The 27,623-nt window shown below is 51.6% G+C and overlaps 2 protein-coding genes across 3 annotated transcripts in view; both read left to right on the top strand.

Moving 5' to 3' along the window:
• Window positions 1–8,566, top strand: part of BLTP2 (bridge-like lipid transfer protein family member 2) — a 48,501-nt gene extending 39,935 nt beyond the window's left edge. Inside the window, exons 30-39 of the mRNA XM_060268627.2 lie at window positions 51–206; window positions 368–489; window positions 2,565–2,745; window positions 2,880–2,966; window positions 3,201–3,311; window positions 4,763–4,898; window positions 5,148–5,272; window positions 5,946–6,047; window positions 6,429–6,563; window positions 8,037–8,566. Coding sequence (XP_060124610.2) covers window positions 51–206; window positions 368–489; window positions 2,565–2,745; window positions 2,880–2,966; window positions 3,201–3,311; window positions 4,763–4,898; window positions 5,148–5,272; window positions 5,946–6,047; window positions 6,429–6,563; window positions 8,037–8,222 — 1,341 coding nt within the window. The 3' untranslated portion in view covers window positions 8,223–8,566. The remainder of the gene's footprint in view (window positions 1–50; window positions 207–367; window positions 490–2,564; window positions 2,746–2,879; window positions 2,967–3,200; window positions 3,312–4,762; window positions 4,899–5,147; window positions 5,273–5,945; window positions 6,048–6,428; window positions 6,564–8,036) is intronic.
• Window positions 8,567–12,403: 3,837 nt separating this feature from the next.
• RSKR (ribosomal protein S6 kinase related) lies at window positions 12,404–27,546 on the top strand. Of its 2 annotated transcripts, XM_060268374.2 has the most exons (12): window positions 12,404–12,617; window positions 15,145–15,402; window positions 17,269–17,352; window positions 17,433–17,501; window positions 19,748–19,817; window positions 21,263–21,370; window positions 22,666–22,706; window positions 23,095–23,122; window positions 24,440–24,529; window positions 24,642–24,730; window positions 25,349–25,459; window positions 26,618–27,545. In XM_060268374.2, exons 1-12 carry the CDS (start codon window positions 12,528–12,530, stop codon window positions 26,840–26,842), a joined length of 1,263 nt encoding a protein of 420 aa, XP_060124357.2. In that variant the 5' UTR covers window positions 12,404–12,527; the 3' UTR covers window positions 26,843–27,545. The 2 variants fall into 2 exon arrangements, with proteins under 2 accessions (XP_060124357.2, XP_088514213.1); XM_088658087.1 differs by having other exon boundaries at window positions 12,426–12,617; window positions 24,440–24,730; window positions 26,618–27,546.
• Window positions 27,547–27,623: the final 77 nt, after the last annotated feature.

Raw genomic sequence — 27,623 nt, forward strand, 5'->3', positions numbered from 1 at the left:
GGTTATGACTCGAGACACCCCCCCCCCGTTCCACGTTTCAATTTCCGCAGGAGCACAGCGAGAAAAAGCAGCGCGTCCGCTTCCAGCTGGAGATCTCCAGCAACCCGGAGGAGCAGCGCAGCAGCATCCTGCACCTGCAGGAGGCCGTCCGCCAGCACGTGGCCAAGATCCGCCACCTGGAGAAGCAGATGTACTCGGTCATGAAGGTGACTCTCGCTCCCTTCAACCCCCCGTGTGCCAGGCTGACCTGCCTTGCGTGCCTCTCCAAGGCAGGCAGCCGGGGCGAGCAGGTCGGTGGGAGCCGCAAGACCCCACGTCCCCAGGCGCACCGTGACGGCTTGCTTGCTTCCTTCCTTCCTTCCTCCAGTCGCTGCAGGACGACGGCCGGAACGAGTCTCTCCTGGACCACAACCAGAAGCTGCAGGAGCAGCTGAGCCGGGAGAAAGCTGAACTGCAGCAGGAAAGCGAAGAGCTTAATATCCTCATCAGGTATGAGGGACAAGGGGCAAGTGAAGGCAGTGAAGGTCCTGGAGGCGGTTGGAGGATGGATGGCGGCTAACAGATTGAGGTTGAATCCTGACAAGACAGAAGTACTGTTTGTGGGGGACAGGAGGCGGGCGGGTGTGGAGGACTCCCTGGTCCTGAATGGGGTAACTGTGCCCCTGAAGGACCAGGTGCGCATCCTGGGAGTCATTCTGGACTCACAGCTGTCCATGGAGGCACAGGTCAACTCCGTGTCCAGGGCAGCTGTTTATCAGCTCCATCTGGTACGCAGGCTGAGTCCCTACCTGCCCACTGACTGTCTCTCCAGAGTGGTGCATGCTCTAGTTATCTCTCGCTTGGACTACTGCAATGCGCTCTACGTGGGGCTACTTTTGAAGGTGACTCGGAAACTACAACTAACCCAGAATGTGGCAGCTAGACTGGTGACTGGGAGCGGCCGCCGAGACCACATAACACCGGTCTTGAAAGATCTACATTGGCTCCCAGTACGTTTCCGAGCACAATTCAAAGTGTTGGTGCTGACCTTTAAAGCCCTAAATGGCCTCGGTCCAGTATACCTGAAGGAGCGTCTCCACCGCCATCGCTCTGCCCGGACACTGAGGTCCAGCACCGAGGGCCTTCTGGCGGTTCCCTCGTTGCAAGAAGCCAAGTTGCAGGTAACTAGGCAGAGGGCCTTCTCGGTGGTGGCGCCTGCCCTGTGGAACGCCCTCCCAACAGATGTCAAAGAGGAAAACAACTACCAGACTTTTAGAGGATATCTGAAGGCAGCCCTGTTCAGGGAGGCTTTTAATGTTTAATAGGTTATTGTGTTTTATTTTTCTGTTGGAAGCCACCCAGAGTGGCTGGGGAAACCCAGCCAGATGGGCGGGGTATAAATAATAAATTATTATTATTATTATTATTATTATTATTATTATTATTATTATTATTATTCCTCTGGTTATCCTGAGCAGGTAGACTGCCTCTGAACCTGGGAGCCCCATGATGTTTTTAGAAAAAAAAAACCCAATACTTATTGGCTTTTATTTATTTCTTCATTTATTAAATTTGTATATCGCCCTATATCCATGGATCTCAGGGCAGTTCACAACATATTTTTTTTAACAAATACAAATGCCAGAAGCATTAAACACTTACCCAGCAGTACATCGAATGCTGTCCGTTCTTTCAGTGGACTTCAGACATAATCTACACATTCAACGTTCAAACATAATGCAACCTCTCCACTGAGAAGGTTGAGCGCTTGGGGAAATGCGAAAAAGTTAAAAGATTTTGGGAAATGATCTATAATGAACTGAAAAAGATTCTTAGGTATACTTTCCCCATAAAACCTGAGGCATTTTTATTAGGACTCATTGGACAAGAGATTGCAAAGGAGGACCATATAATATTTTTGTTTGCGACAACCACGGCTAGGACTTTATTAGCCCAAAAATGGAAAATTCAGGAATTACCAACGATTGAAGAGTGGCAGACAAAAATGATAGACTATGCAGAATTAGCAAGACTGACTAGCAGGATCCGGAACCAGGGGGAAACAAGGTTCCAAAAAGATTGGAGTAAATTTGTGGACTATATGGGAAAGAACTGTAGAAGTTTAAAGACACTTGCAGGACTGAAATAAATCCTACGAATTGACTTTAAATGGATGAAATAAAGGAACTGCGGGATAAGAGCTGAAAAGAAAACCAAATGAGGGGAGGGAGGGAAGTCAAGCTCGGCAGAGCATGGGGAATGAGAGAATTGAGAAGAATTGTTAAAAAGATAATGGTGTGGGGGTATTTGTTTTTTGAATGTTTGTTTTGTTTATTGTCTTTTGTGTGTTTATTTTGGAAAATTCAATAAATTGCTTTTAAAAAAAGAGAGAGAGACGGTTGAGCGCTTGGTATAAGGAGGTCTTGATTTCGGTCATTAACATAGTTAAAGAAAGGGGAAATGGAGGCGCTCCTTGCACAGCTGCGGTTCTGCCTCTCGTAACGTCCCTGGCAGCCCCCCAATCTCTCCCTGTGTCCCTATTCCTCCTCCCCCCCATCTCCTCACCTTGCGCCCCTTCCCTCCAGGTGCTTCAAGGACTTCCAGCTGCAGAGGGCCAACAAGATGGAGCTGCGGAAGCAGCTGGAGGACGTGGGGGTGGCCCGCCGGACCGAGTTCTACTTTGCCCAGGCCCGGTGGCGCCTGACGGAGGAGGACGGGCAGCTGGGCATTGCTGAGCTGGAGCTGCAGCGCTTCCTGTACAGCAAGGTGGGACGGTAGAGTGGGGAGGGGACCCCCAGAGGTCATCTGTCCCAACGCCCCGCAATGCAGGAACCCACGGAGGAGAGCGGGGGTCACAGCAGATGCTGCCATGGTCAGGGTTCTCTCTCTCTCTCTCTCAGGTGAACAAGTCGGACGACACGGCCGAACACCTCCTGGAGCTGGGATGGGTCACCATGAACAACCTCCTCCCCAACGCCGTCTACAAGGTGGGGGGGCAGAGCCAGCACTCCCCTCCCGGCCCCTTGGGCTCCCCACTGCCCAACCTGGAAGGTGGAAAGGCTTGGGGCCGTTGTGCAGGCTCCGCCAATGAATGCTCTGGGCATGCGCGGAAGTGTTCCCCCCCCCCCCTGCTTTCCCTATGATGAAAAAGCCTCTTCTTTTGAGTGGGTGGGGTGTAACATTTGTGACTGCGGCCACCTTGCCCTGTCTGCCCCCTGCAGGTGGTCCTCCGCCCTCAGAGCGCTTGTCAGTCCGGGCGCCAGCTGGCCCTGCGGATTTTCAGCAAAGTCCGGCCGCCAGTGGGGGGCATCTCTATCAAAGAGCATTTTGAGGTGAGACGGCGGTGTGCGCGCATGGGAGAGAGAGAGGGGCCATGGGATGCAGTTGTCATGAGCCACCAGTGTCATTGAAGTTAATTCTTTATTCAAAGAAACCAAGACAGTGCAGGTCTAGTGATCATAGAATCACAGAATTGCAGAGTTGGAAGGGGCCCTGAGGGTCATCCAGTCCAACCCCCTGCCATGCGGGCATCTCAGCTAAAGTATCCAGGACAGAGGGTCATTCAACCTCTGCTTAAAAACCTCCAAGGATCACTTCCCTATAGGTCTTGCCCCAAGACGTCTCCTTTTCTCTGCTGCTCCAGAGAAGCGGACACGGAGCAATAAATACAAATTTGGTGATATGCTTCGAGTAAAATACATATAGGATGAATAACAAACGGATAATAAATGGAGGAAAGGTCAATTTAGTAGATAACGTGGGGACAGAGATAAAGCAGGCTAAGGAAGAATTGACAAAGGGAAGTGATGTTCAAACAATAGGAAATGCTTTTTTTATCTGTATTATATTTCTATATTTATGTATGTGTTGTTTCTATCTGGTACCATATGTATATGTACATGTATATGTACACACATCCCATATGCATGGGTGTATATATATATGCCATATTCTCTCTCTCTCTCTCTCTCTCTCTCTCTCTCTTTCTCTTTCTCTCCCCCCCCTTTTCTCTTTTACTTCTCCTCTACCTTACTGATTTATGTCTTATGATTTGTTTTGTAATTATGATATATAATTTATGATCTATGATACATGTTTTGTAATTATAAAATACGAAATAAAGTTTTTTTTTATTTCAAAAAAAAAAAAGAGCTGTTCAACAGTGGAATTTGCTGCCAAGGAGTGTGGTGGAGTCTCCTTCTTTGGAGGTCTTTAAGCAGAGGCTTGTCAGGCATATGTCAAGAATGCTTTGATGGTGTTTCCTGCTTGGCAGGGGGTTGGACTGGATGGCCCTTGTGGTCTCTTCCAACTCTAGGATTCTATGATTCCCAGTTCCTTCCCCAGCAGCCTAAGGCTCTTCTTCCTTGTCTCTCTTTGCTCCTCCCTTTTCATACCTCTTCTGGTTCTGGGGGACCAGAGGGGAAGGGAGCTGGTTGCAGCAAGAGGGAGAGACCCCCTGGCTGCCTCCCCTGCCTGCCTCCTCTCTGCCTCCTGCCCCCCCCCTCCTCTCCAGCCTCTGGTTTTGCACTGCTCTCTGCCCCAGCCCTTCCTGCTCACGAAGCCCTGCTCCTTCTTCAGCTCCTGACACCTCCCCCTCCCCCTCTGCCCCCTCTTCTCCCTCTGACCACTCACCGTCGCCCCGCCTCCAGATCCCTTCGGAGGTTGCTCTGCTGTGTGTCCAGGCAGTCTAGGGACATCATGCGAGGGAGAATAAGGGGGTGGGAGAGGGGGGCGCAAGGCTCCATGTGTCAGGGCTCCTGACTGCCCCTCCCACCCCGGCCAGGTGAATGTGGTGCCCCTCACCATCCAGCTGACGCACCAGTTTTTCCACCGCATGATGGGCTTCTTCTTCCCGGGACGCAACGTGGAGGAGGAGGAGGTGGGCGACGAAGAGGACAAGTCCAAGCTGGTGACGACAGGTGAGCTCCTCCTGGCCTCCGCAGGTGAACGCCCTCTTCCCACCAGTGCGCTTTTGCCGTCACCTGGCGCTTGCCCAGACACTGAAATAAATTTGTGGCCAGCTCCTGTCGCCGCAGAGGAGGCTGCCTGCCGCACCCCTGAGCGATTCCGTGTTCTCCCTCTGCTCCACCTTCACTGGGGAGGGACAAGGCTTTATGTGTGCGTGTGCCGTGGGGAGCCCACCCTGCACCTCTTTCTGCCCCGTGCAGGCATGCCAGTGGTGAAGCCCCGGCAGCTCATGGTCTCCGAAGATTCCCTGGGGACGGGGAAGGGCATGGCTCAGGGCCTCAACCGGACGTCAGGGGTCAGGCGCTCCTTCCGCAAAACGCCGGAGGTAACGTGCCCCTCTTGTTTTGTGGGGCGTGGGGTGTGAGAGCACCTGGGGGCAGCGGGCGTTGGTCTTGCCCCAATGTGCTGGTTGCAACCGGACAGCCATGCACAGTGAATTTTATTATTAAAAATAACAATATTCGTTGAGCTGGGTGTGGAGGAGGGTCGTTATGTTGTGTTGTGTTGTGTTGTGTTACGTATACGCTGCCCACCTGGCTGGCAGGATGGGACCCCTTGGTTCTTTCTCCCAACACGGACTCCTTCCTCCCTCCCTATAGTGGAATGGACTCCTTTGGAAGGTAGACTGCTCTCTTCAGGGAGGCTCACTTGGCGCCTTCATTACGCACCTTTAGGCGCCAGGCGAAAATGTTCCTTTTCAACCAGGCCAATTTGGCTGATTACATCCAATACCCATTAAAATGTGTTGGGGGGGAGAGGTTTTTTGTGTGTTTTTTCTTCTTTGTTTTATTATATATTCTGTGCTTCAATCTCTTATTTTTATGAGATCTACGGATGAAGGGCAGTATACAAGTTTAATAAATGTAATAAATTAAAAAATAAAGGTGGTGGGCTCTCTTTCCTTGGCGGTTTTTAAGCAGAGGTTGGGTGGCCACCTGCCCGGGAGGAGTCTTTATCTGTGATTCCAGTCCTTCAATTCCATGATTCTGTGGTTCTAGTACCCAGTAGACGACATCGACAAGATGAAGGAAAGGGCAGCGATGAATAACTCGTTCATCTACATCAAGATCCCACAAGTGCCGCTCTGCGTGAGCTACAAGGTCAGCCAGCTGTCCTGGGTTTGGGGTTTTGGCGCGGAAGGGGTGGCCATGAATGCAGCACGGCTTTTCCTTACCGTCGTGGTCACTATGGCATCATGTGGCAGAGAGTTCCATAGGTTAGCCATGAGCTGCGTGAAGAACTCCCTTCTCTCTGTCCCCAAATGGGATGCTATGGCACCCTGGGCGATGCCCACACAACCTCTAGGATCCGGCTTGTGTCTGCCGCCGCCTTAACCCCACCCAGATCCTTCAGGTATTTGGGCGCCCCCGTTTCCTGGGACTAGGGTGCAGGGAGCGTGGGGGGGGGAGGAGGAGAAGGACGTCCCTGCCCCCCCCCCCGGGACATGGCCTGACCTGCTGCTTCTCCACCCTCTTCCCCAGGGGGAGAAGAACAGTGTGGACTGGGGCGAACTCAACCTGGTGCTGCCCTGCCTGGAATACCACAACAACACCTGGACGTGGCTGGACTTTGCCATGGCGGTGAAGCGGGACAGCCGCAAGGCCTTGGTGGCCCAGGTAGGGTGGGTGCTGGCGGGGGAGTGGGGAAGGGGCATGGGATGGGCCAAAGGCTGCAAGGGGGGGGTAGTTTCTGGTTCACCTTCTGCCTGCCAGGCCTGTGCTCGAAAGATTGTCGGGGCTTAGGAAGGAGCCTTACAATAGGGTCCTTTGAGGGTGGCATACAGCCGTCGCAGCTAGTAGCCTCCGGTGGCCTTCTAGGAACGGAGGACTCGGCCTTCTGCTGAGTTCCTCTAGCCGCCAGTATTGCCTACACTGTCCGGCAGCAGCTCTCTTAGGGTTTATAAGACCATAATAATAATAATAATTTTTATTTATAGCCCGCCCTTCCCAGTCAAGACCGGGCTCAGGGCGGCTAACAACAAATAATATCAACACAAATATAAAAGAAACGATTCAGTTAAAACAACAGAATAATACAATGTTAAAATTCAATTTTAAAATTAAAAATCTACGAATAAGATAAAACTATTATGAAATAAAACCTTAGGGGAGGGTAACCGTGGGGGTCAGACTGCGTCAGTACGAAGGCCAAACGGAACAGCTCTGTCTTGCAGGCCCTACGAAAAGATGACAAATCCCGCAGGGCCCTAGTCTCCTGGGACAGAGCGTTCCACCAGGTCGGGGCCAGTACTGAGAAGGCCCTGGTCCTGGTCAGGGTCAGCCTAGCCACCTTGTGACTCGGGATCTCCAATATGTTATTATTTGTGGACCTTAATGTCCTCTGTGGGGCATACCGGGAGAGGCGGTCCCATAGGTTACGAGGGTCCTAAGCCACATAAGGCTTTAAAGGTCAAAACCAGCACCTTGAACCTGATCCTGTACTCCACCGGGAGCCAGTGCAGTTGGTAAAGCACTGGATGAATGTGATCCCGCGGCCGGGACCCCGTAAGGAGCCTCGCCGCGGCATTCTGCACCCGCTGGAGTTTCTGGGTCAGTTTCATAAGAACAGCCTGGTTGCTGGATCAGGCTGATCTAGTCCAGTGCCATGTCCTCATAGTGGCCAAACACCCCATAGAACCTAGGAATCCAGATCGACTGCCTCTAGAGCTGGAGGCTCTCCATAAAAGCACACGAAGAGCCCTTGCAGCTATATTTTATCAGCAGTCTCAAGTGTCAGCAGGTGGGCGGGACAACCCACCTGCCACACCCCCTGACACCATTATGCCAGGTGATTGGCAGGCACGTCGTCCCACCCCACCTATGATTGTAGAGTTGGAAGGAACCCCAAGGGTCATGTAGCCTGACCCCCTGCAACGCAGGAAGTGCAGCTAAAAGATCACGGGGTTGTAGGGCTGGGAGGGACCCCAAGGGTCATTTAGTCCAACCCCCTGCAATAACCGGGAATCAAAGTTGGCCAGCCAGCAGCAGCAGCATAGGGGACAGACCCCAAAGTTCACCCCACACCTTCTTTTAAAGAGCAGAGCAGACAAGCGCCCCCCCCTTTCCTCTCGTGCCCCTTTTTTTTTGCAGGTCATCAAGGAGAAGCTTCGTCTCAAGCCGGCCACGGGCGGCAACGATTCCCGGGGCAAGCAAGAGGGCAAGCTGGAGGGCCACATTCAGCAGCAGGAGGAGGATGAAAAGGCCCGGCTCCTCATTGGCCTGAGCGTCGGAGAAAAGGTCCCCGGGAAGAAGTCCATTTTCAGCCGGCGCAAGTGAGGCCTCTGCACCGCTGCCCCGCTGGCCGGGGAGAAGAGAGAAGGTGGCAAGGGAGGGCACCTCTGCCACGAGGGACCAAATTCCCTGCGGCACATGGGATGTACAGGCGCCCAGCGAGTCCGGCCACAGCCAGGGACCCAGCCCTCCAGATGCCTTGTGGCCGGAGTGTCACCCCGCAGGAGCTGGGGGCCTGGCGCCACGGGACGATGACCAGGGCTGCTTGCGCTGGCCTTGGCGTGATTGCTGGGTGGGGGGGCGCCCTGCTGTCCGCCCGCTGCTCTATGCATTGTTTGTTGGGAAACGGGAGGGCAACAGAGTTTAAATAAGAGAGTTTATCATTTGGAGCTGGGTGTGTGTTTGTCTTTACTCTCTCTCTGGGCAGCCAGCAGGGGAATCGGGGGCCCTTCCTCAGTTGCACTGCGCCACCTTCCTTTTGCAGGGCCCTGCTGCGCCCGAGCATTGCAGGGGGTTGGACTAGATGAACCTTGGGGTCCCTTCCAACTCTTCTCTCAAATTATTCCGGCTGGCAGGGCTCGAATTTGGGCTTTCACCAAAGCTATTGATCCCAGACCAGGCGGGCTCTACACTGCTACTCTCTGGGGCCCTTAAAATATCACTGGCATTTCCCACAGGGACTCGTTTCAAAACTGGCCTCTATCCTCACACTCCCAGCTTGAATGGGATGCAGCTGTAACACTTACAGAGAGGAGACCTATTGAAATTCACAGTGATGGCTCACTTTGGCCTGTTAAATACAGCGGACCGGAGTTGAGCTTATTTGGAGTTGAACTTAGTCCTGGGGAGCCTATTATCAAACCTAGGGGCCATAATCTTTTCTGGGCAATGTGTCAGGGGCCAGACTGGCAGCAATCTAGTGGTAGGCGGGGTCACAGGCCAGAAAGGGTGATGCAACAAATGCAAGTTGTCCAGAAGAGGGCAACCAAAATGGCCAAAGGCCTGGAAACGATGCCTTATGAGGAACGGCTTAGGGAGCTGGGTATGTTTAGCCTGGAGAAGAGAAGGTTAAGGGATGATATGGTAGCCATGTTCAAATATATGAAAGGATGTCATATGGAGGAGGGAGAAAGGTTGTTTTCTGCTGCTCCAGAGAAGCGGACACGGAGCAATGGATTCAAACTACAAGAAAGAACAGGCATCCCCAAACTGCGGCCCTCCAGATGTTTTGGCCTACAACTCCCATGATCCCTAGCTCAGCGTTTCTCAACCTTTTTTGGGCCAAGGCACACTTGTTCCATGAAAAAAATCACGAGGCACACCATCATTAAAAAAGTTAAAAAATTTAACTCTGTGCTTATATTGACTATATATAAAGTAAAACCACCCTCCAGTCGTTTGCACTGAGCTTTGGGAAAGAGGAGGAGAAATATTGCCATAAAGATTTGTCCTGTAAAAATATCCATTGGAACCCGTGCGACTCCCCGGGAGCAACGGGCCTGCCCCTCCTCAGTCCAGGCCAGGCGCCTCACCTTCTGCAGGGCGCGCACGTGCTCCTCGCCGAAGAGGCCGCTCACTCCCTCGTAGACGCTGCTGGCTGCCCTCCGGAGGCTGTTCTGCTTGTCGGCCCGCGGCCTCGCGCCGACCAAGCCCCGGGCGCCGCCAGCAAGAGCAGCGAGAGCGACACAAACAGCAGCAGCAGCAGCCGCCGGCCGCCTCTCACATCCAAGGCCGTGGTGGTGGCTGTTGAGAGCTGCACTCGCCCCGCGTCGTGACCCGGCCGGCTTCCTTTCCGGCGGGCCAGTGTTGGATATTGGCGGCCGCCAGGCACGTGACAATGCAAATCGCCCTTCTCGTCGCCGCACGTCGCGGCACACCAGCCAGCGTCTCGCGGCACACTAGTGTGCCGCGGAACAGCGGTTGAGAAACGCTGCCCTAGCTAACAGGACCAGTGGTCAGGAATGATGGGAATTGTAGTCCAAAACATCTGGAGGGCCGAAGTTTGGAGATGCCTGAGAAAGAAGATTCCACCTCAACATTAGGAAGAACTTCTTGACAGTAAGAGCTGTTTGGCAGTGGAATTTGCTACCAAGGAGTGTGGTGGAGTGAGTCTCCTTCTTTGGAGGTCTTTAAGCAGAGGCTTGACAGGCATATGTCAAGAATGCTTTGATGGTGTTTCCTGCTTGGCAGGGGGTTGGACTGGATGGCCCTTGTGGTCTCTTCCAACTCTATGGTTCTATGATTCTACATTTTACCTTTAGACAGCAGGCTAGTCTTTGCGCGCACACACAAACGCAGTACCTGTCTTCCATCCCAGGCAGGCAGGAGTCATTAACGGAGTTTAAGGACAAATTCCAGGCAGGCAGAAACGCTTGAGGAGGGTGTGGAATGAGGCCAACAAAGCAGGTGACCCGTGGGCGACTTCCAGGGGACTCGATAGAAAGGCCTGGCAGACATTAAGATGAGGAATTATTTTGGGTTCAGGCCCAGTGGGTTGCCCTCATATGGAAAGCTGCTCTTAAAATCTTTCACTCCTGCTCACAGCAGCATTTTGGGAAGACAAACATCCATCGAAGGATCATTGGAACACAGAATGTTAAAAGCAGAGGCGGACAGGCAAGCAGCACCCAGAGCCAAATGCGTGAAAGTTCCTCTCTGCTGAGCAAAGCTTGATTTTAAGAACCCCCCCCCACACAGCCATGGAAGCACCCTTTGCATTGCGGGGGGTTGGACTAGATGGCCCTGTGGGTTCCCTCCAACTCTACGATTCTGACTCGCTCTGGTACATTATTTCATTAAGATGATACACCACTGGAATGTTAAAAACACAAACACAAAACCTCAAAGAAAAATAATTATAAAAGAAAAATAATTATCCAGAAAAATAAACATATTTTACAACTTCTGAAAAGTTGAAATAACCATAGACCATTTTTTAACATCTTGGTGGGCTTTCTTAAACAAAAGTGTTTTTAGCAGGTGTCCAAAAAAAGTACAGTGAAGGTGCCTGCCTCGTGTCAAGAGGCAGGGAGTTCCAAAGTCAAGGTGCTGCAGTGCCAGAAGACCAGGTTCTTACAAACGCAGAATAGGTATTATGTGACCCCTGTAGCCAATTTTGCCAATGAGAGGAGTCGAGTGGGCACATGGGTAAATTTCAGAAGAGCTTGCTAAAGGCCAAGTTAGAGCGCTGATCCATCCAGCTCAGTATTGTCTGCACTGACTGGCAGCAATGGCTCTTCAGGGTCAAGCCCAGCCCTTTCTGGGGACTGAACCTAGGAGGAAAACTGGCCAGTCCCCCTTGGCTAATCAGCCCACCTCTTCAGACGCAAGGAGTATGTGGTCTGCAGAAAAGGGGCACCCTAAGCCACTCCATCCCACTCTGGGCTTGCACCCCACCTATTGCTATTCCCACCTGGGACCCTCTTAAGAAAGTTGAAGAGGCTAATAATACCAGGGCCTCTTTTGCGGCACTGGAAAAACATTTAAGGAGAGCTCTATGTCTGGTGGAAGACTAAAAAAAATGCATGGTAATCCAGGGTCTCATCTGCCCCGAAAGATGCTCTGGGTACCAGTCCCTGGGAGGGAGAGGTCCCAGGTGTGCTTGATGCATTATGCAGGAGGGGGTGGGGCTCGGCCCTCCTGAGACCAATCAGATCCCTTCCCTGGGACAAGGGCTCCATCGACGTGCATAATAAGAGTCTCAGGGCTCAGGCAGGGTTCTATTTTGCATAAGGGGCGTGGCCTGCATAATGAAGATAATAATGGGGGCGGGGTGGAATAAAATATATACGGGGGCGGGGAATAAGGAATTGAGGGTGGGCAACCCGAAATACTCATCCGGGAGAATGTTACCATGCGCGGTTTGCATAATAATAAAGTCGGGGGTGGATCTGTTCTGCGCGAGGGGCGGGGCTTGCAGGGCGAGGGCGGGGCTGCGTTTTGCATCGTGAGAAGCGCAGTTTTTGTGTTTTGCATAAGGGGCGTGGCTTGGATAATAAGGAGGCGGCTGGAGCGGATTTGTTTTTGCATGAGGGGCGGGGCTGCGTGTTGCAACCCGAGGAGGGCAGGGCTCGTGTTTTGCATGAGGGGCGTGGCTTGAATAATGATAGGACGGTTGGGGCGACACGTTTTGCATGAGGGGCGTGACTTAGAAGGCCGGCCGCGTTTTGCAATGCTAAGGAGGGCGGGGCTTGCGGTTTTCCTACGGGGCGTGGCTTGGACGGCTGGGCGGGGCCAGGGGGTCTCTGCTGCGCGATCCGGCTTAGCGGCGCTGCTTACGTAAGGCGGCTTAGCGCGGGGCTGGCCATGGGGCGGATGGGCTAAAGGGCCGAAGGCAGCAGCGGGGCGATCATGGGAGTGGCGGGGAGCAGCGGCAGCTCCAGCCCCGATGAGGACCGGGCGCCCCCGGAGCAGCAGGCGCCGGCCGCCGGGATGCTCAAGGTAAGGCTCCCTGCCGGAGCGAGAGAGAGAGATCCTCTGGGCACGTGCAGAGCGCCTCCTAGAGGCCCTCGCCTGGGCCTCTCCCCCGAGAGCCCTGCGAGGTGGGCTGCCTGCGTGGACGTCCCTATCCGCCCTCTTTCTCCAAGGAGCTCAAGGCGGAGCACGTGGCTCCCCCTCCTCGCCCCATGATCCCCACGACAGCCCTGCAAGGGAGGCGAGGCAGCGGCAGGAGCTGCTTCGGGAAAAGTCAGCTTGCCCAGGAATAAAGGAGCCTGCTGCCGGGGGGGGGGGATGGGGGCGGGGCGCAGAGAGTTCGGGGCGGGGGAAGCAACCCCTTGTAGCCTCCCCCCCCCATTTCTCCTTCCTTCCCTCCCACCTATTATTTGCTGCCTGAAATGTAATATAGGCTCCGCCGCTGTCTCAGGACTATACCGCCTCATTCTGCCAGAGGATGCTCCACATTCCTTCATCTTCCTCAAGACAAGTAAAATAAAAAAATTCCTTCAGTAGCACCTTAAAGACCAACTAAGTTTTTATTTTGGTATGAGCTTTCGTGTGCATGCACACTTCTGAAGAAGTATCTGAAGAAGTGTGCATGCACACGAAAGCTCATACCAAAATAAAAACTTAGTTGGTCTTTAAGGTGCTACTGAAGGAATTTTTTTATTTTACTTCGATCCAGACCAACACGGCTACCTACCTGTAACCATTCCTCAAGACAGCGATCCCCAAAAGAAATATTAGGAACCCACCAGCCTCTGGCTTTGTAGCACTACTGCAGTAGTCCCCAAATTGGGGGGGGGGAGACACACAATAAATTCACCCCAGTGCCCTCTACCCTATAAAAAGCATCGTGCAACCCACTATTCTGGACAAGGCTTTTGTTCAGCGACTGCAGATTTATTCAAAATCCAAATGTATTCAATGGATGAACTTGATCTAGTGCAGGCATCCCCAAACTTCGGCCCTCCAGATGTTTTGGACTACAATTCCCATCTTTCCCGACCACTGGTCCTGTTAGCTAGGGATCATGGGAGTTGTAGGCCAAAACATCTGGAGGGCTGCAGTTTGGGGATGCCTGATTTAGTGAGACCGGCTTTTCAAAGTCTGGGAATAGGGTTGCCGCCACCCCCCAGTTGGGGAACTGCTGCTCTAAGGGTGGTGTTGCGGATAAATTAAATTCTACCAATTTGGGGCCTAAATTGGATCTACAGCATCTCGTTTTAGAGGGAATTTGTGTGTAGTTTCAGCTTTAGCTCCAGCTCCAGCACTTCTGGAAGGAGACAGGCTTGGCTACCGTTTGCCCAGGCTGGACTGCTGTAGTTCATTCTCTGTGGGGTTGCCTTGGGAGACTGTTTTGGGAACAGCACCGGGCACAAACAGCTGCAGCCCCTCCTGAAAAGGAGACCTTGAGACTCCATTCTTAGTCAAAGTGTAATGGACTCCAGTTTGCCTCTGAAAGGTTTTGATTTGTTTTTCCTAAACTGGTTACCATGTTAAAGGGAACCGTTTGGGACCAGGGTATTTTATGAGCTGCCTTCTCCCATGAAGTATGAAGATCTTCTTTGTCTTAGAAACAGCAAATGGACATTATGGGGCAGGGTATTCTCAGAAACTCTTCCCCCCATTGCTGGGATTCCCCTCTGCCCCGCTTGCTGTGAATTAATCAGTTCAGTACATTTATATCCCGCCTTCCCACCAAAGAGATTGTGGTCATTGTCTTTGCACCCTGCCACTTCCGTGTTTTCGGAAGGGTAGTTCGGGAACACAAGGACCTTTGCTCCAGCCTCCCCATTATTATCTACACTGACTGGCAGCAACCTTCCATGGTCCCAGGGGGTGGGAGTCTCTCCCCGTCCTTCCTGGACAGGCCACCAGGATTGAACCTGGGGCCTTCTGCAAGCATAGCAGGTGTCCTACCCCTGTCCTGTGTGTATCTTAAAAGCATTCCTTCTATAAAGCTCATACTGTACTTGAATGTCAATCTATTTATTTTTCTTTTACATACAATTTACATTGTCATAAAGCGAAATACAGGCACGCAGGAAACCTCAAAGGGGCTCCAAGAAGCCCTCAGAATTATCTGTGCCGTTTGGATTGTTGTTTTTGTCATAGAATCCTAGAACTGTGGAGGTGGAAGGGACCCCAAGGGCCATCTAGTCCAACCCCCTGCAGTGCAGGAATCCCAGCTTTTCATATAAGAAGGCACTGTTGGATCAGGCCAAAAAGTGCCCATCTAATCCAGCGTCCTGTTCTCACTGATAGCCATCTCCTCCATGAATTTGTCCAATCCTCTTTTAAAGCCATCTAAGTTGGTGGCCATCTCTGCCTCCAGTGGCAGGGAGTTCCAGAGTTTAACTAGGCACTGCGTGGAGCAGGGCTTTCTCCTACGGTACCTGTCATAAATCTTCTGGCATTCAGCTCCAATAAGTTCCTTGCTATTGCTATTGCTATTACTAAAGCCTGTCCCTTTTGCCTGCTCCTTACTTTCCTTGGGGCCTCGCCCCACGCCCGTCCTCCTCCGCAGGGACATGGTGCCAGCTTCATGTCGGACGCCTCCTGGGCACGGGGCTGGAAGAACCTCCTCTCCAGCTTTGGTGGCACCCTTCTGGGCCTGGAGCGAGCCTTGGCGGGCAGGAACCCCCTGAAGCGAGAGTCGGGGTCTGTGGTGGAGAAGCTGCCCCAGCTGGCGAAGGAGGGGGCTGAGAGGACCCTGCCCCAGTGCATCTCCCTCTTCTTGCCTGAATTCCCAGTCCAGCCTCCAATGGGGCAACGCCAGCTGAAGGTCAGTGCCCTTCGAAGTTGGGGAAATTAAAGCGAGTCTCAGGAAGCAGATTTGGGGGGAATGATTATTTTGCAATTATATCCCACCTTTTCCCCTCGAAGATGCTCAAGGCGCTGTATGTAGTCGTTCCCCCCACTCCTCATTCAATCCCCACCACAACCCTGCGAGGTAGGCGAGGCTGAGAGGCAGCAACTGGCTCACACCAGTGAGCTTCATGGCCAAGTGGGGGGTGGATCCGAACCCTGGTTTCTCCCAGGCCCTAGTCCAGCTTTCTAACCATTTCACCAGCCTGCCTCTCGCTGGTACGCACACCGGGGACGGCAGAGGTGGCTCGTTCCCCCTTGGAGCACTGGAAGCTGCCGTATCCTGACTCAACCCATTGGCCCACCCAGCCCAGCGCTGTCAGCCTGACAGGCAGCCATTCTTCAGGCGCTCTACCACTGAGAGCAGTGGCCCTTCCCTTAAAAACATAGCAAATTTCTAGTTCTCATGGTTCCGAATGGAGGCCTGGTTTAAATAGGGATGGTGGAAGCTGCTTTAGGCAGACTATTGACCTATCTAGATAACCAAAGACCCATTTATACCTGAAGGAACATCTCCACCCCCATCGTTCTGTCCAGACACTGAGGTCCAGCTCCGAGGAGGGCCTTCTGGCGGTTCCCTCGTTGTGAGAAGCGAAGTTACAGGGAACCAGGCAGAGGGCCTTCTTGGTAGTGGCGCCTGCCCTGTGGAATGCCCTCCCATCAGATGTCAAAGAAATAAACAACTATCTGACGTTTAGAAGACATCTGAAGGCAGCCCTGTTTAGGGAAATTTTTAATAACTGATGTTTTAATGTATTTGTAATGTTTTGTTGAAAGCTGCCCAGAGTGGCTGGCGAAACCCAGCCAGATGGGCGGGGTATAAATAATAATAATAATAAGGTAAAGGTAAAGGGACCCCTGACCATTAGGTCCAGTCGTGACCGACTCTGGGGTTGCGCGCTCATCTCGCATTATTGGCCGAGGGAGCCGGCGTATAGCTTCCAGGTCATGTGGCCAGCATGACAAAGCCGCTTCTGGCATACCAGAGCAGCACATGGAAACGCCGTTTACCTTCCCGCTGTAGCGGTTCCTATTTATCTACTTGCACTTTGACGTGCTTTTGAACTGCTAGGTTGGCAGGAGCTGGGACCAAGCAACGGGAGCTCACCCCGTCACAGGGATTCGAACCGCCGACCTTCTGATCAGCAAGCCCTAGGCTCAGTGGTTTAACCACAGCGCCACCTGTTATTATTATTATTATTTAGTAAGGAACATAGGAAAGTGCCTTATTCTGAGGTCAGATCTTGATCAGGGACCCAGGTGGCGCTGTGGGTTAAACCACTGAGCCTAGGGCTTGCTGATCAGAAGGTCGGCGGTTCGAATCCCTGTGACGGGGTGAGCTCCCGTTGCTCGGTCCCAGCTCCTGCCAACCTAGCAGTTCGAAAGCACATCAAAAAGTGCAAGTAGATAAATAGGGACCGCTCCGGCGGGAAGGTAAACGGCGTTTCTGTGTGCTGCTCTGGTTCGCCAGAAGCGGCTTAGTCATGCTGGCCACATGACCCGGAAGCTGTCTGCGGACAAACGCCGGCTCCCTTGACCTATAGAGCGAGATGAGCGCCGCAAACCCCAGAGTCGGACACGACTGGACCTGATGGTCAGGGGCCCCTTTACCTTTAAGGAACATAGGAAAGCGCCTTATTTTGAGGTCAGATCTTGATCAGTGTTGTCTGCCCTGACTGGCAGCAATGGGGAGAGAAGCTGGGGATCCTGGGTCTCGAACCTGGGATCTGCATGCATGGCTGGTGGTCTGCCCCTGAAGCCCTGTCCCTCTTCATCCTTACAGATCCTGGGCTTTGTGGCCAAGGGGTCCTTTGGGACAGTGTTGAAGGTCTTAGACTGCGGACAAGAGAAGGTCTTTGCGGTCAAGGTGAGTGCCCTGCCTGTGCCCCAAGACCCCCAGCCAGCCCTCTGCCTCCCTTTCTTGCTCAAAGTCCTCTTTCCTTCCAGGTGCTCCCCAAAGTGGAGGTTCTCCGCCGAGACAGCCTCAAGCAGTGCAAGGAGGAGGTCAGCATTCAGGTGGGTCCTGAGCTCTGGGGGGGTGCAAATATCTTGTCCCATGGGGATAGGTGGGGTGTTTTTTCGGGGGGGAGGGTCCTGGACTGCTGGGGATGCCCTGCAAGACTTGAGATTCAAGGCCTTTGTTCCTTTATTCAATTTATTGCAGTGGTTCCCAACAGGTGGTCCGTGGACCCCCAGGGGTCCGCGAGCTATGCCAGAGGGTTCCGCAAGATGCTAAAAAATATATTAAATATATTTCGTATGATAACAGATTTTTTGTTTTGGCCGCTTCCTGCATGAGCAGAGTCTAGCGCAAAACTAGAATTAGATAGAGGCAGTAGTTCTGCTGTATGCCGTTAGGTGGCGCTTTACAAACACTACTGTTTTGCAAAGAGGCAGCGTGCGCATTCTACTAACGCTCACCTCCCCAAGATGCTTTGCGCGCGTCGGCTTCATTTGTGCGCTACTGCGCAGGTACCCTGTCTTCTCCATTCCCCTCCCTCCTCCCTGGCGCGCGCTGCCTCTTTGCAAAACAGTCGTGTTTGTAAACAAAGCGTTGTTTTTCGCGGAAGCTACAGTTTGCGTAGTTAAAAATGGACCGTTGGTTAAAAAGTGGTTCATTAAAATGACAAAGGCCTACAGATGAAGAGGTTTCAAGTTTGGAACCTAATATTTCAGAAATAATGGACTCAAAGGACAGATTTAACTCATCTCATTAAGAACTGAAAATTAAAACTAACTGTATACTGATGGAGTACTCTGTTGTAACTGTAAAAAACGTATAAATATAAAAAGACTCTTAATTTGGCTCTCACTTTTTAATTTTAGGATTAGGAATTAATGGGGGTCCTTGTCACAATAGCGGCTCGATGAGGGGCCCTTGAGAAAATTTTGTTGGGAACCGCTGATTTATTGTATTTCTATGCTGCTTGCAAACAATAACATAGCGGCAACATCACGGGACGTCACAAACGCAGCATAAATCAAACAGTACAATAAGCAAATCACCGGTAAAACGATTAGTCTGCATTTAGCAATATTCCGTCCAAACCAATGCACTGTATGTACATCAAACATTCATTTCTCCTGATATGGAAAAAGAGAACAAGTTGAATTTTATTAACAAGGCGCCCAAACACAGGTGGTCACTAAACAGTTACGTACAAACACAATGTATGCATAAGAATTATAAATAAAAACACAAAATATGTAAATGGTAAATAAATGTAAGTAAAACATACATTAAAAATCCCAGAATCTTAAAATTGCAAGGGAGTCCATGTGACCTTGTCTAAGTTGAGCAGCCTTCACTGCGAATTTAGCTGTGTTGAATATTGGGTGTTTAATGTTTGGGTACCATTGGACGCAATTTTGAATCAAGATGGAAGACTTAGCCTTTCAAGATTGCTCTGATTTTTACCAAATTTGTGTGTGCGTGACTATATTTATATCAGACCCTCCAAGTGTCCCTATTTTCCAGGGACAGCCCCGGATTTACAGAAGACGTCCCAGTTTCTGGTTTGATCCCGGAATGTCCCACTTTTCCTTAGGACGTCCCTATTTTCATTGCAGAAATATTGGAGGATAGGGAGTTACGTGACCCCCAGTTTTAGAAAACATCTGAAGGCAGCCCTGTATAAGGAAGGTTTCTTTTAAATGTTTATTGTTCTATTATGTTTTTTATATGTTGGAAGTCACCCAGAATGGCTGGGGCAACCCAGTCAGATGGGTGGGGTATAAATAATATCATTATAATTATTATGGAATACGACGTCTCTGTTTTCATCAGAGAAATGTTTGAAGCTATATTATATATATTTTTGATGGTGGAGAGATGCACTGTTGAGCATCATTTTGAATCGAAATGCCGAGGGTGCATTCCAAGACCACACTCCGAAGACCAAATCTCTCTCTGTGTGTGTCCATTATCTATACGTGTGTGTTTCATTTTTAGTGAAAGATAGATGGGCCTTTGGGTGCCTTTTTGAATCGAGACGAAAGTCCGAACCTTTCAAGAGGGCACTTACTTTCACCAAATTTGTGTTTGTGTGCATTTATACCATAGTAGTGACAATGGACTGATGTTTATTTGTCGTGAATCGATTTCGGTCGTTTGCCATCTCCCGCTGCACTGTTTACCCCTATCAAAGATGTTGATTTGTCTTCCCAATCCAATAAGCCCCTCCGCCGCCACCCTCTCTCCCCCCCAAAGCCCCCCCCCCACTGGGCTCCCTTCTTCACTCCCCTTTTCTCTTGTTCCCCAGAAGCAGGTCAGCCATCCTTTTGTGCATTGCCTGGGAGACAGCTGGCAAGGCCGTAGCCACCTCTTTATTAGTGAGTGACCATCTGCCCTGCGGGGCTCGGCTAGAGTAGAGATCTGCCCCCCCACCGCCCTTCTCCCCCCCACCCTGTGCCCCCACCCACCCTCGTGCGTGTCCAGCCATGTGCCGCTGAGCCTTTGCCCACACATGTGACTCCTTGTTTACTCTTCCCGGAGCGCGTTCTGCTTCTCCCCTGCCATTCTCGTTCGAAATAGGAATTGGCCGGCTCTCACGATGCCCGCGTGTGCAAGGATCAGGGGCTACACCCCTCTCTCTCCTTCCCCGCTTCCCGCCAACACACCGTTAAAAAAATAAAATAAATTTATTTGTTAACAAAAAAAGAGAGTGCAAAAAAAAGGAAAGAAGGGAAAGACTAAAAAAAAAACCCAGACCATTAAGCGTCACAGCCCGGGAGAGCAAAAGGGCAAAGATACAGGGATAATAAAGTATTAACTCGTGCAAAGATTCCCTTAGCAAATAATATTATTTGCAGTGGGGATCGTTAAAGGCATTACTATTTCAAATAATATGATCCACAAAGGGACTATTTTAGTAATACTTTACTAAAATAGGTGAGCTGCCCGGTATCTTTGTAAAAACAAAAGTATTCTCCACCTGTGAGCTATTGTTATTGTTATTGCAAAAAAAGGGTTCTGGGTGCCCTTAAATGAGCCAGACATTTGCATATACTGATGGCACTAAATGACCACGTGCCTCAATATTTGTATAAGAAAATACCATATTTATGTGAATCTAATGCGCCATCAAATCTAATGTGCACCCTAATTTTTGCAGCGTAATTTGGCCAAAAAACTGCACATTACATTTGAGTAAATCTGGTACTCTAAAACAATGCCATACACAACAACCCTGTGAGGTGGACCACCGCTGTCTCTCTCTGTCTCTCTTCCTGACCTCGGGTCCCCCTCTCCTCTGTCCCCCCCTTGAGCCCCACCTGGACCCTGAATTTCCTTCTGCCTTCACACCTGGACAGCAGGTGGCTGCTTTCAAGGCTGTGTGCACGGCGTCCAGCACATCTTCCCTCGCTCCGAAGTATCCTGGGAACTTTAGTTTACCCCTCGCGGTGCTACGATTCCCTGCACCCTGAACAAACGAGAGTTCCCGGGCTTCTTTGGGAGGAAGCCACCTGACGCATCGTACATTTAAAGCACACGGCTTTCCCCAAACCATCCTGGGAACTGTTGTTGCTTAAGGGTGCCGGGAACTGTAGCACAGCAAGTGGGTAAACAACAGTTCCCAGGATATTTTGGAAGCGGGGTGCGTGCTTTAAATGTGCTTTTGAGATACTGGGCATATGCGCCTGAGGAAAAGGACATGCACTGCATGTGTAAAAGGCGCAAAGTGGGGTTAGCAAGCTCTGTTCAGACGCTAAATAACACCCCCCCCTCTTTTTCCCACCCCCTCTTATCTCTCTCTGCCCACCTGCTGCAACACCAGTGTGCACATATTGCAGCACTGGGGATCTGTACACCCTTTGGAAGTCGGTGGGGCGTTTTGCCGAAGCCGTCATCCGCCTCTTTGCTACGGAGTTGGTCCTGGTGCTTGGTAAGGGAGTGCTGTGGGTTTGGGAACGGGACGGGGGGTCAGTCTAGATGATGCCCTGAGTCCCTTCTAATTTTGGGGGTCCTGTACAGAGTGAGGGTTGAACTCTTTTCACCTCCATCGTTCTGCCCGGACACTGAGGTCCAGCACTAAGGGCCTTCTGGCGGTTCCCTCGCTGCGAGAAGCCAAGTTGCAGGGAACTAGGCAGAGGGCCTTCTCAGTGGTGGCGCCTGCCCTGTGGAATGCCCTCCCAACAGATGTCAAAGAGGAAAACAACTACCAGACTTTTAGAAGACATCTGAAGGCAGCCCTGTTCAGGGAGGCTTTTAATGTTTAATAGATTATTGTGTTTTATTTTACTGTTGGAAGCCGCCCAGAGTGGCTGGGGAAACCCAGCCAGATGGGCGGGGTATAAATAATAAATTATTATTATTATTATTATTATTATTATTATTATTATTATTATTATTAACAGATGATTCCATTGCTGGTCAGAGGAATCTCTTTGTAAGACAATTGCCGGAGCTGGCCACATCAGCTCCCCAAACGATGATCCAGGTTGCAAGAGGGTTCCTCCGGGCTAATGGGTGGGCCCTTCCTCCAAGCCAGGCACCCCCAAACTGCGGCCCTCCAGATGTTTTGGCCTACAACTCCCATGATCCCTAGCTAACAGGACCAGTGGTCGGGGAAGATGGGAATTGTAGTCCAAAACATCTGGAGGGCTGAAGTTTGGGGATGCCTGCTCCAAGCCTATGGTTTTTTTTTTGGAGTGTGTGAGCTCAGTTGGGAGGAGGAGATACAGAAATCCGCTTGCTCTGTGCTGGATCCAAACCTTCGACCGCTGGAGAAGCAATATCTCTTGGGGTGCTCCTGCTGTGAGCCCCTCCACCTCTTGCTCAGCTTGCATATATGCACAAATAAGACCAGGGACCCTCGAGGCATCGCAGTCTCCCCTATCCCTCATTCCAAGGAAATCCTACTGGAATCTTTCTCCGCTGGGGGATTGGGGTGGGGTGTGGAATAGGAGAGACTTCACCCAGGCCACCGCTGGCCTCTTTGCCCCACACCAATGGGGCAAGCCCTAGAGATTTAAGAAAATGAGAAGGGGGTAGGACTAATTTGAGCCTGTGTCCTGCCTCTGCTTGACTTTTTGTGAGTCGTTTAAAAGGGGGGGGGAGGCTTCTGAGCTGGTGCAGAGTTCTTCATATGCTTTGGAGCAATCACAGCAAATAATAATAATAATAATAATTTTTGCCACGGATGGAAAATAAAATTGGAATGACGCTTCCTTCTCCTAGGCTACCTCCACAATCTGGGCATCGTCCACCGGGATGTCAAGGTACAAGAGACACCCCTTCCCCCCCTCCTAAGTGGGACTTTCGTTGTGGGGGGGGGGAAGGCAGGTTGACCATTACCTCACAGAATATCGGAAGCTGCCTTATCCCCATTAAGATCATGGGTCCGTGATCTAGCTCAGTATTGTCTTCACTGACTGGCAGCTGTCGTTCTCCAGGGTGTCAGAGGTGGGGTGGGGGGTCTCTCTCCCAGCCCTGCTGAGAGATGCCTTTGGGGGGGGGCTTTTCACTGCAAGGGCCTCCCACTCCCCACTCCAACCCCAAACCCTGGGATTTTCCCTTGCACTTGGCGAAACCTTGGTCTGAATTCGAGTGCCGCCAGAGGGGAGGGCACCTTCACAACCTCACCGGGCTGCTCTCTTCTCTTTACAGATGGAAAATATTCTTCTGGATGAACAAGGTGTGTCCCGCTTGGGCTGGCAGGGGAGGGGGAGGGACTGAGTTCCGGAATGTCCTGCAGAGAGACAACATATTATTCTTACCTAAATAGATTTGCCTTTTGATGTTGCTTTAATTCTACAAGAATTTAATTCCTTTTTTATTGGTTATCTTTCATGTATGTTTTTTTTGTGGAAGCTGCCCTGAGTTTGTCGGGGCGGGGGAGGGGCAGGAAGGAAAGGCAGGTGGTAATAATAATAATAATAATAATAATAATAATAATAATAATAGCCCCCCCCCAAATCCTGTGCCAGACACAAATGAATGCCAGCGAGGTGACCCCTCGAATGAATTTCCTGCCTATTGTGACCATTGTAACCCACGGGACTAGATGTTGTTTGGTTTGTAAATTTCATTTTAATTGCTTCTCTTTCTTTTGTTATTCTATTTTAGTACATCCTGTAGAATTTAAAACTGTAACTCCATAAAGGACAATGTGAGAAATAAAAGTAGTTAAAATGCAATTAAAAGTCGACACGCACATCCAGTGTGATGGGTGCTCAACCTCCCGTCTTCAAACCCCCCCAAAATCCGCAGACACTTCCACCTGAGTGGCTCAGTGGTTAGAGTGCGGGACTAACACTTGGGAGATCAGGGTTCAAATCCCGACTCAGCCATGTCTGGGCGTCTCTTAGCTTGGCCTACCTCACAGGGTTGCTGTGGGGGAATAACCATTTGTGCCAAAGGTTCCCCAGTTAGGGGGGTGCTGCAGAGCTCCTGTTTTTCAAAAGTCAAGCCACGGACCCCCTACTTTTGATATCTCTGCCGTCGTCGTTTTTGTTATGTAAATGGTGCCACGGCCCTGGGAACTCCTGGTGCAGGACACCCTGAGCTCTGAGGAAGAAAAGGTGGGATGTAGTTGCAAAAAATAGAAATAACTAGGTCCCAACCAGAGAGGAATGGCAAACCAAGCTGATGGATGCTGCCGAAATGGCAGAAAGCTCGGGAACCAAGAAGACAAAAACTTTAGGAATGGGGGAAATTTATCATTTATTTAGGAGACCACTGTAAGCAGATGGAAGCACTAGCAGGATTTTAATAACACCTGTCATGTAACAATCACTACGGACAATAGGGACAGATACAAAATATGGATTATGAAACAATATTCGAAATGGTTCACGTGGAGGGGAGGGTGGGAAGGCTGGAGATGGAGAGAAATCTCCAAATATTTACTTGGCATTGTTCTAACTCTATAAATAAAGTCGTTTTCCAATTGTGTGGGTCTCCCTCCAGGCTGTAATGCCCTATTCCTCCCCCCCTCTCTCTTCCCCTGCAGGTCACCTGAAGTTGACTGACTTTGGCCTCTCCCGCCACCTGCCCTGGGGCGAGAGAGCCTACACCATCTGTGGGACCCTCCAGTACATGGGTACAGGCGGTCAAGGAGGCGAAGGGGGCCGGGCAGCCAGGTGCAGTGGAAAACTGGGGCGGGGGCTGTCCTGGCAAGGCTCAATATCTCCTCCCCTCCTCTTTCTTTGCAGCCCCGGAGGTCTTGAGTGGCGGGCCGTATGCCCACGCGGCAGACTGGTGGTCCATGGGGGTCCTGCTCTATGCCTTGGCCACTGGGAAGGTAAGGCCGTGAAGTAGCTCGGCGAGAGAGACCCCACTGCATGTTCCCTGTCTCCTGTGAAGGTAGACTGCCTCTGGAGATGGAGGTTCCATTAAGAACATAAGGAGAGCCTGGGGCTGGATCAGGCCCAGCGTCCTGTTCTCACAGGGGCCAAATGCCTCAGAGAGACTAGGAACCGCGATAGACTGCCTCTAGACATGGAGGTTCCATCAGAGGAGCCCGTTGCTGGATCCTACCTAGCCCAGCATCCCTGTTCTCACAGGGGCCAAAAATATGCCCCAATGGGAAGCTGACAAGCAGGATCCGAGCAGAAAAGCGTTCTCCCCGCCTGCGGTTTCCGGCAACTGGGATTGAGAAGTGTTTTTGCTAGAAGCCATCAGTAGCTCCTCTCCTCCAGGAATTCCTCCCGTCCTCCTTTAAAGCCAGCCAAGACTGTGGCCCTCACCGCCTCCTGCAGCAGTGAGTTCCATGGATCAACTGTTCTAGCAGTGAAATTCTCTTTGTGGGTAGCAAAGGAGGGCGACTTGCTGGGCAGGTATCCTAGGGGAACTCTGCATTTCTGCATGGACAACATGCAAGGAGGCAGAGAGAAATCCAGCTCTCCCACGTTCCTTTCAGTTCCCGGTGGCCCCCGAGAAAGACCACGTCAGCATGCTGGAGAGCGTCAAACGCTACAACTACATCATCCCAGGCACCCTCAGCCTGGGCCTCCGCCTTCTTCTCAGCGAGGTGAGCTGCGGGTTTTTTTTTCTTAATAGTAAACTTTGGGCAAATCTAAAATATGATATTGCACGGACCATAAACTTGGACAGTTCAAGTGTTGCACGTGGTCAAAGGGTTCAGTCACTTACTTACTCCGGTCTAATTCCTGCATTTCAGGGGGTGGGGCTAGATGACCGTTGGGGGGCCCTTCTGATTCTGTGATTCCCACTTCGGAAACCTTTAACGTGGATCTGAGCCGGCCTTCACCAACCCAGTTGTTTTGGGCCACATGCTGCCAGTTGGCGCAATGATACTGAGCAGGGTGGATGCGACTCAGTGCAAGGCACTTTTTAAAACCAGCCCTTCATTTGAGATCATAAGGACTAGGATCTTATGGGCATAAGCAGTGCTTTTTTCTAAAAAAAAAATAAAAATGTTTAGGGATACTCTCATTTTCCTACTCCTCTTGAAGTATTGCCCCTCAATGAGGCCAAACTTAGATTCACAGCCACTCTGGGCACAAAAATATAAACAGAGTCCTACGTCTGGATCAAGCCCAAGTCTATTCCAGCCTCCTGTTCTCACAGTGGCCAGGTGCCCCTAAGGACATGGGGGTTGAGATAGACTGCCTCTGCAGCTGGAGGCTCCATAAGCCGAGCCTGGCTGGGAGGAGATGGGGCCAATGTGGGTCCCACCTAGTCCAGCCTCCTGCTCTCACAGTGGCCAGCCAGACACCCCCCAGGGAAGCCCCCCAGCAGGGATTCCCAGCAGTGGGCAGAGCACTGTTCTTCCCAGGTAGGGCTGGTTCCCTGCCCCAGAGAGTTGCTGCTGGCCAGTGTAGACATTAATATTATGACTATTAAGCACAATATCTTTCCGTCCCCCCACACCTTTAACAGGCCATAGACTATCTAATGGCCTAAGGCTTGGGTAAAGAAGAATGTTTTGGCCCATTTCCTCATGATGATGGTGGTGCCAGGTGAGTTTCTCGGGAGGGAGCAGGCCCCAGACAGAGAGCCACCACCAATAAGGCCCTTGCCCCGTAGAGAAGGGCCACAGGCTCCAGGGCGGTTCATATGGGGAGAGGTGGTCCTGAGCCGCGTCATTCTGCACTTGGTGGGCAAACAGTCTGTGCCAGGGGGCTTCTGCCATCTCCTCTGACCGCCGCCCGCTCTCTCCATCCAGCTCCTGTGCCAGGACCCCCACCGGCGCCTTCGCTACCTCCACCACTTCCGTGGCCACCTCTTTTTCCGCGGGATGACCTTCGACGCCGAGATGCTTCGGAAGCGGCCGGTGGATGTTGTGCTGGACCTGCGGAACCCCCGGGAAACCCCCCTGGACTCGGCCGCCGCCTTTTCGGATTTTGACTGTGACCTCGTGGCGCCCTCGAGCCAGCCGTGGCCGGGCTGAATGGCCCCCTCCCATCCTCCTGGGGGGCAGCAGTTCTTCTCAAGAGGCCCAAAGCAGCCACCCTCGGGTGACCCCCGAGAATCACTGTGAGACCTTCTCAGGAAATGCTTCTTCCAGGCAGCTCTTTGGGCGAACGAAGCCGCCAGCGATCTCAGGAAGCCGGGCCGAAAAAGCACCGGCCCCTCTCTGGCAGGGAGGCTGGACCCCCGCCTTGCCAGCCACCCCACCCCCCACCTACTGAATTCTCCCACTATGCAAGTCCGCCACCCGGAGATCGAGGGTGACAAGTGGGGCAAATTTTCCAGCGTTGGTCAGGAGCGCAGAATGGCAAAGCTGGCTGCCTGCAACTTCCTGTTTGTTCAAGAGTCCTGTGGGATCCGGAAGCTTGCCTCTTCCCCCCACCAACACTTACCCTGAGCTCAACTGGTCTAACAGGAGGCTAATAATCGTAGATAGATCTATTCCTTCGCTATGCAAGAGGCAGACGGGCCGTGATGGGCTTGTTTGCCCTTCCTCTTCAGGTTGCGCTCTCAGCTGTGCCAACCCCTTTCCCCCTGGGAGAATAGATTCTGGCCTAGTTTCTCTCCGTTCAAGAAGAGGAACCTTCTCATCCACCCTGGTTCCTAACCTCCTTCCTCTCCCCCCTCCCCTCCCTGTGCTTTTTCTGAAACAAGCAATAAATCTGTCTTTTATGGGTCTCTGCGGCTGGGTGGAGAGTTCTCGTCTTTTGTGCAGCCCGCATTGCGGCACACCTGGCGATGGAAGGTTACGGTAGCAACGG

Source organism: Zootoca vivipara, chromosome 14 (genome assembly GCF_965207765.1).
Source record: "Zootoca vivipara chromosome 14, rZooViv2.hap1.1, whole genome shotgun sequence".
NCBI lineage: Eukaryota > Metazoa > Chordata > Lepidosauria > Squamata > Lacertidae > Zootoca > Zootoca vivipara.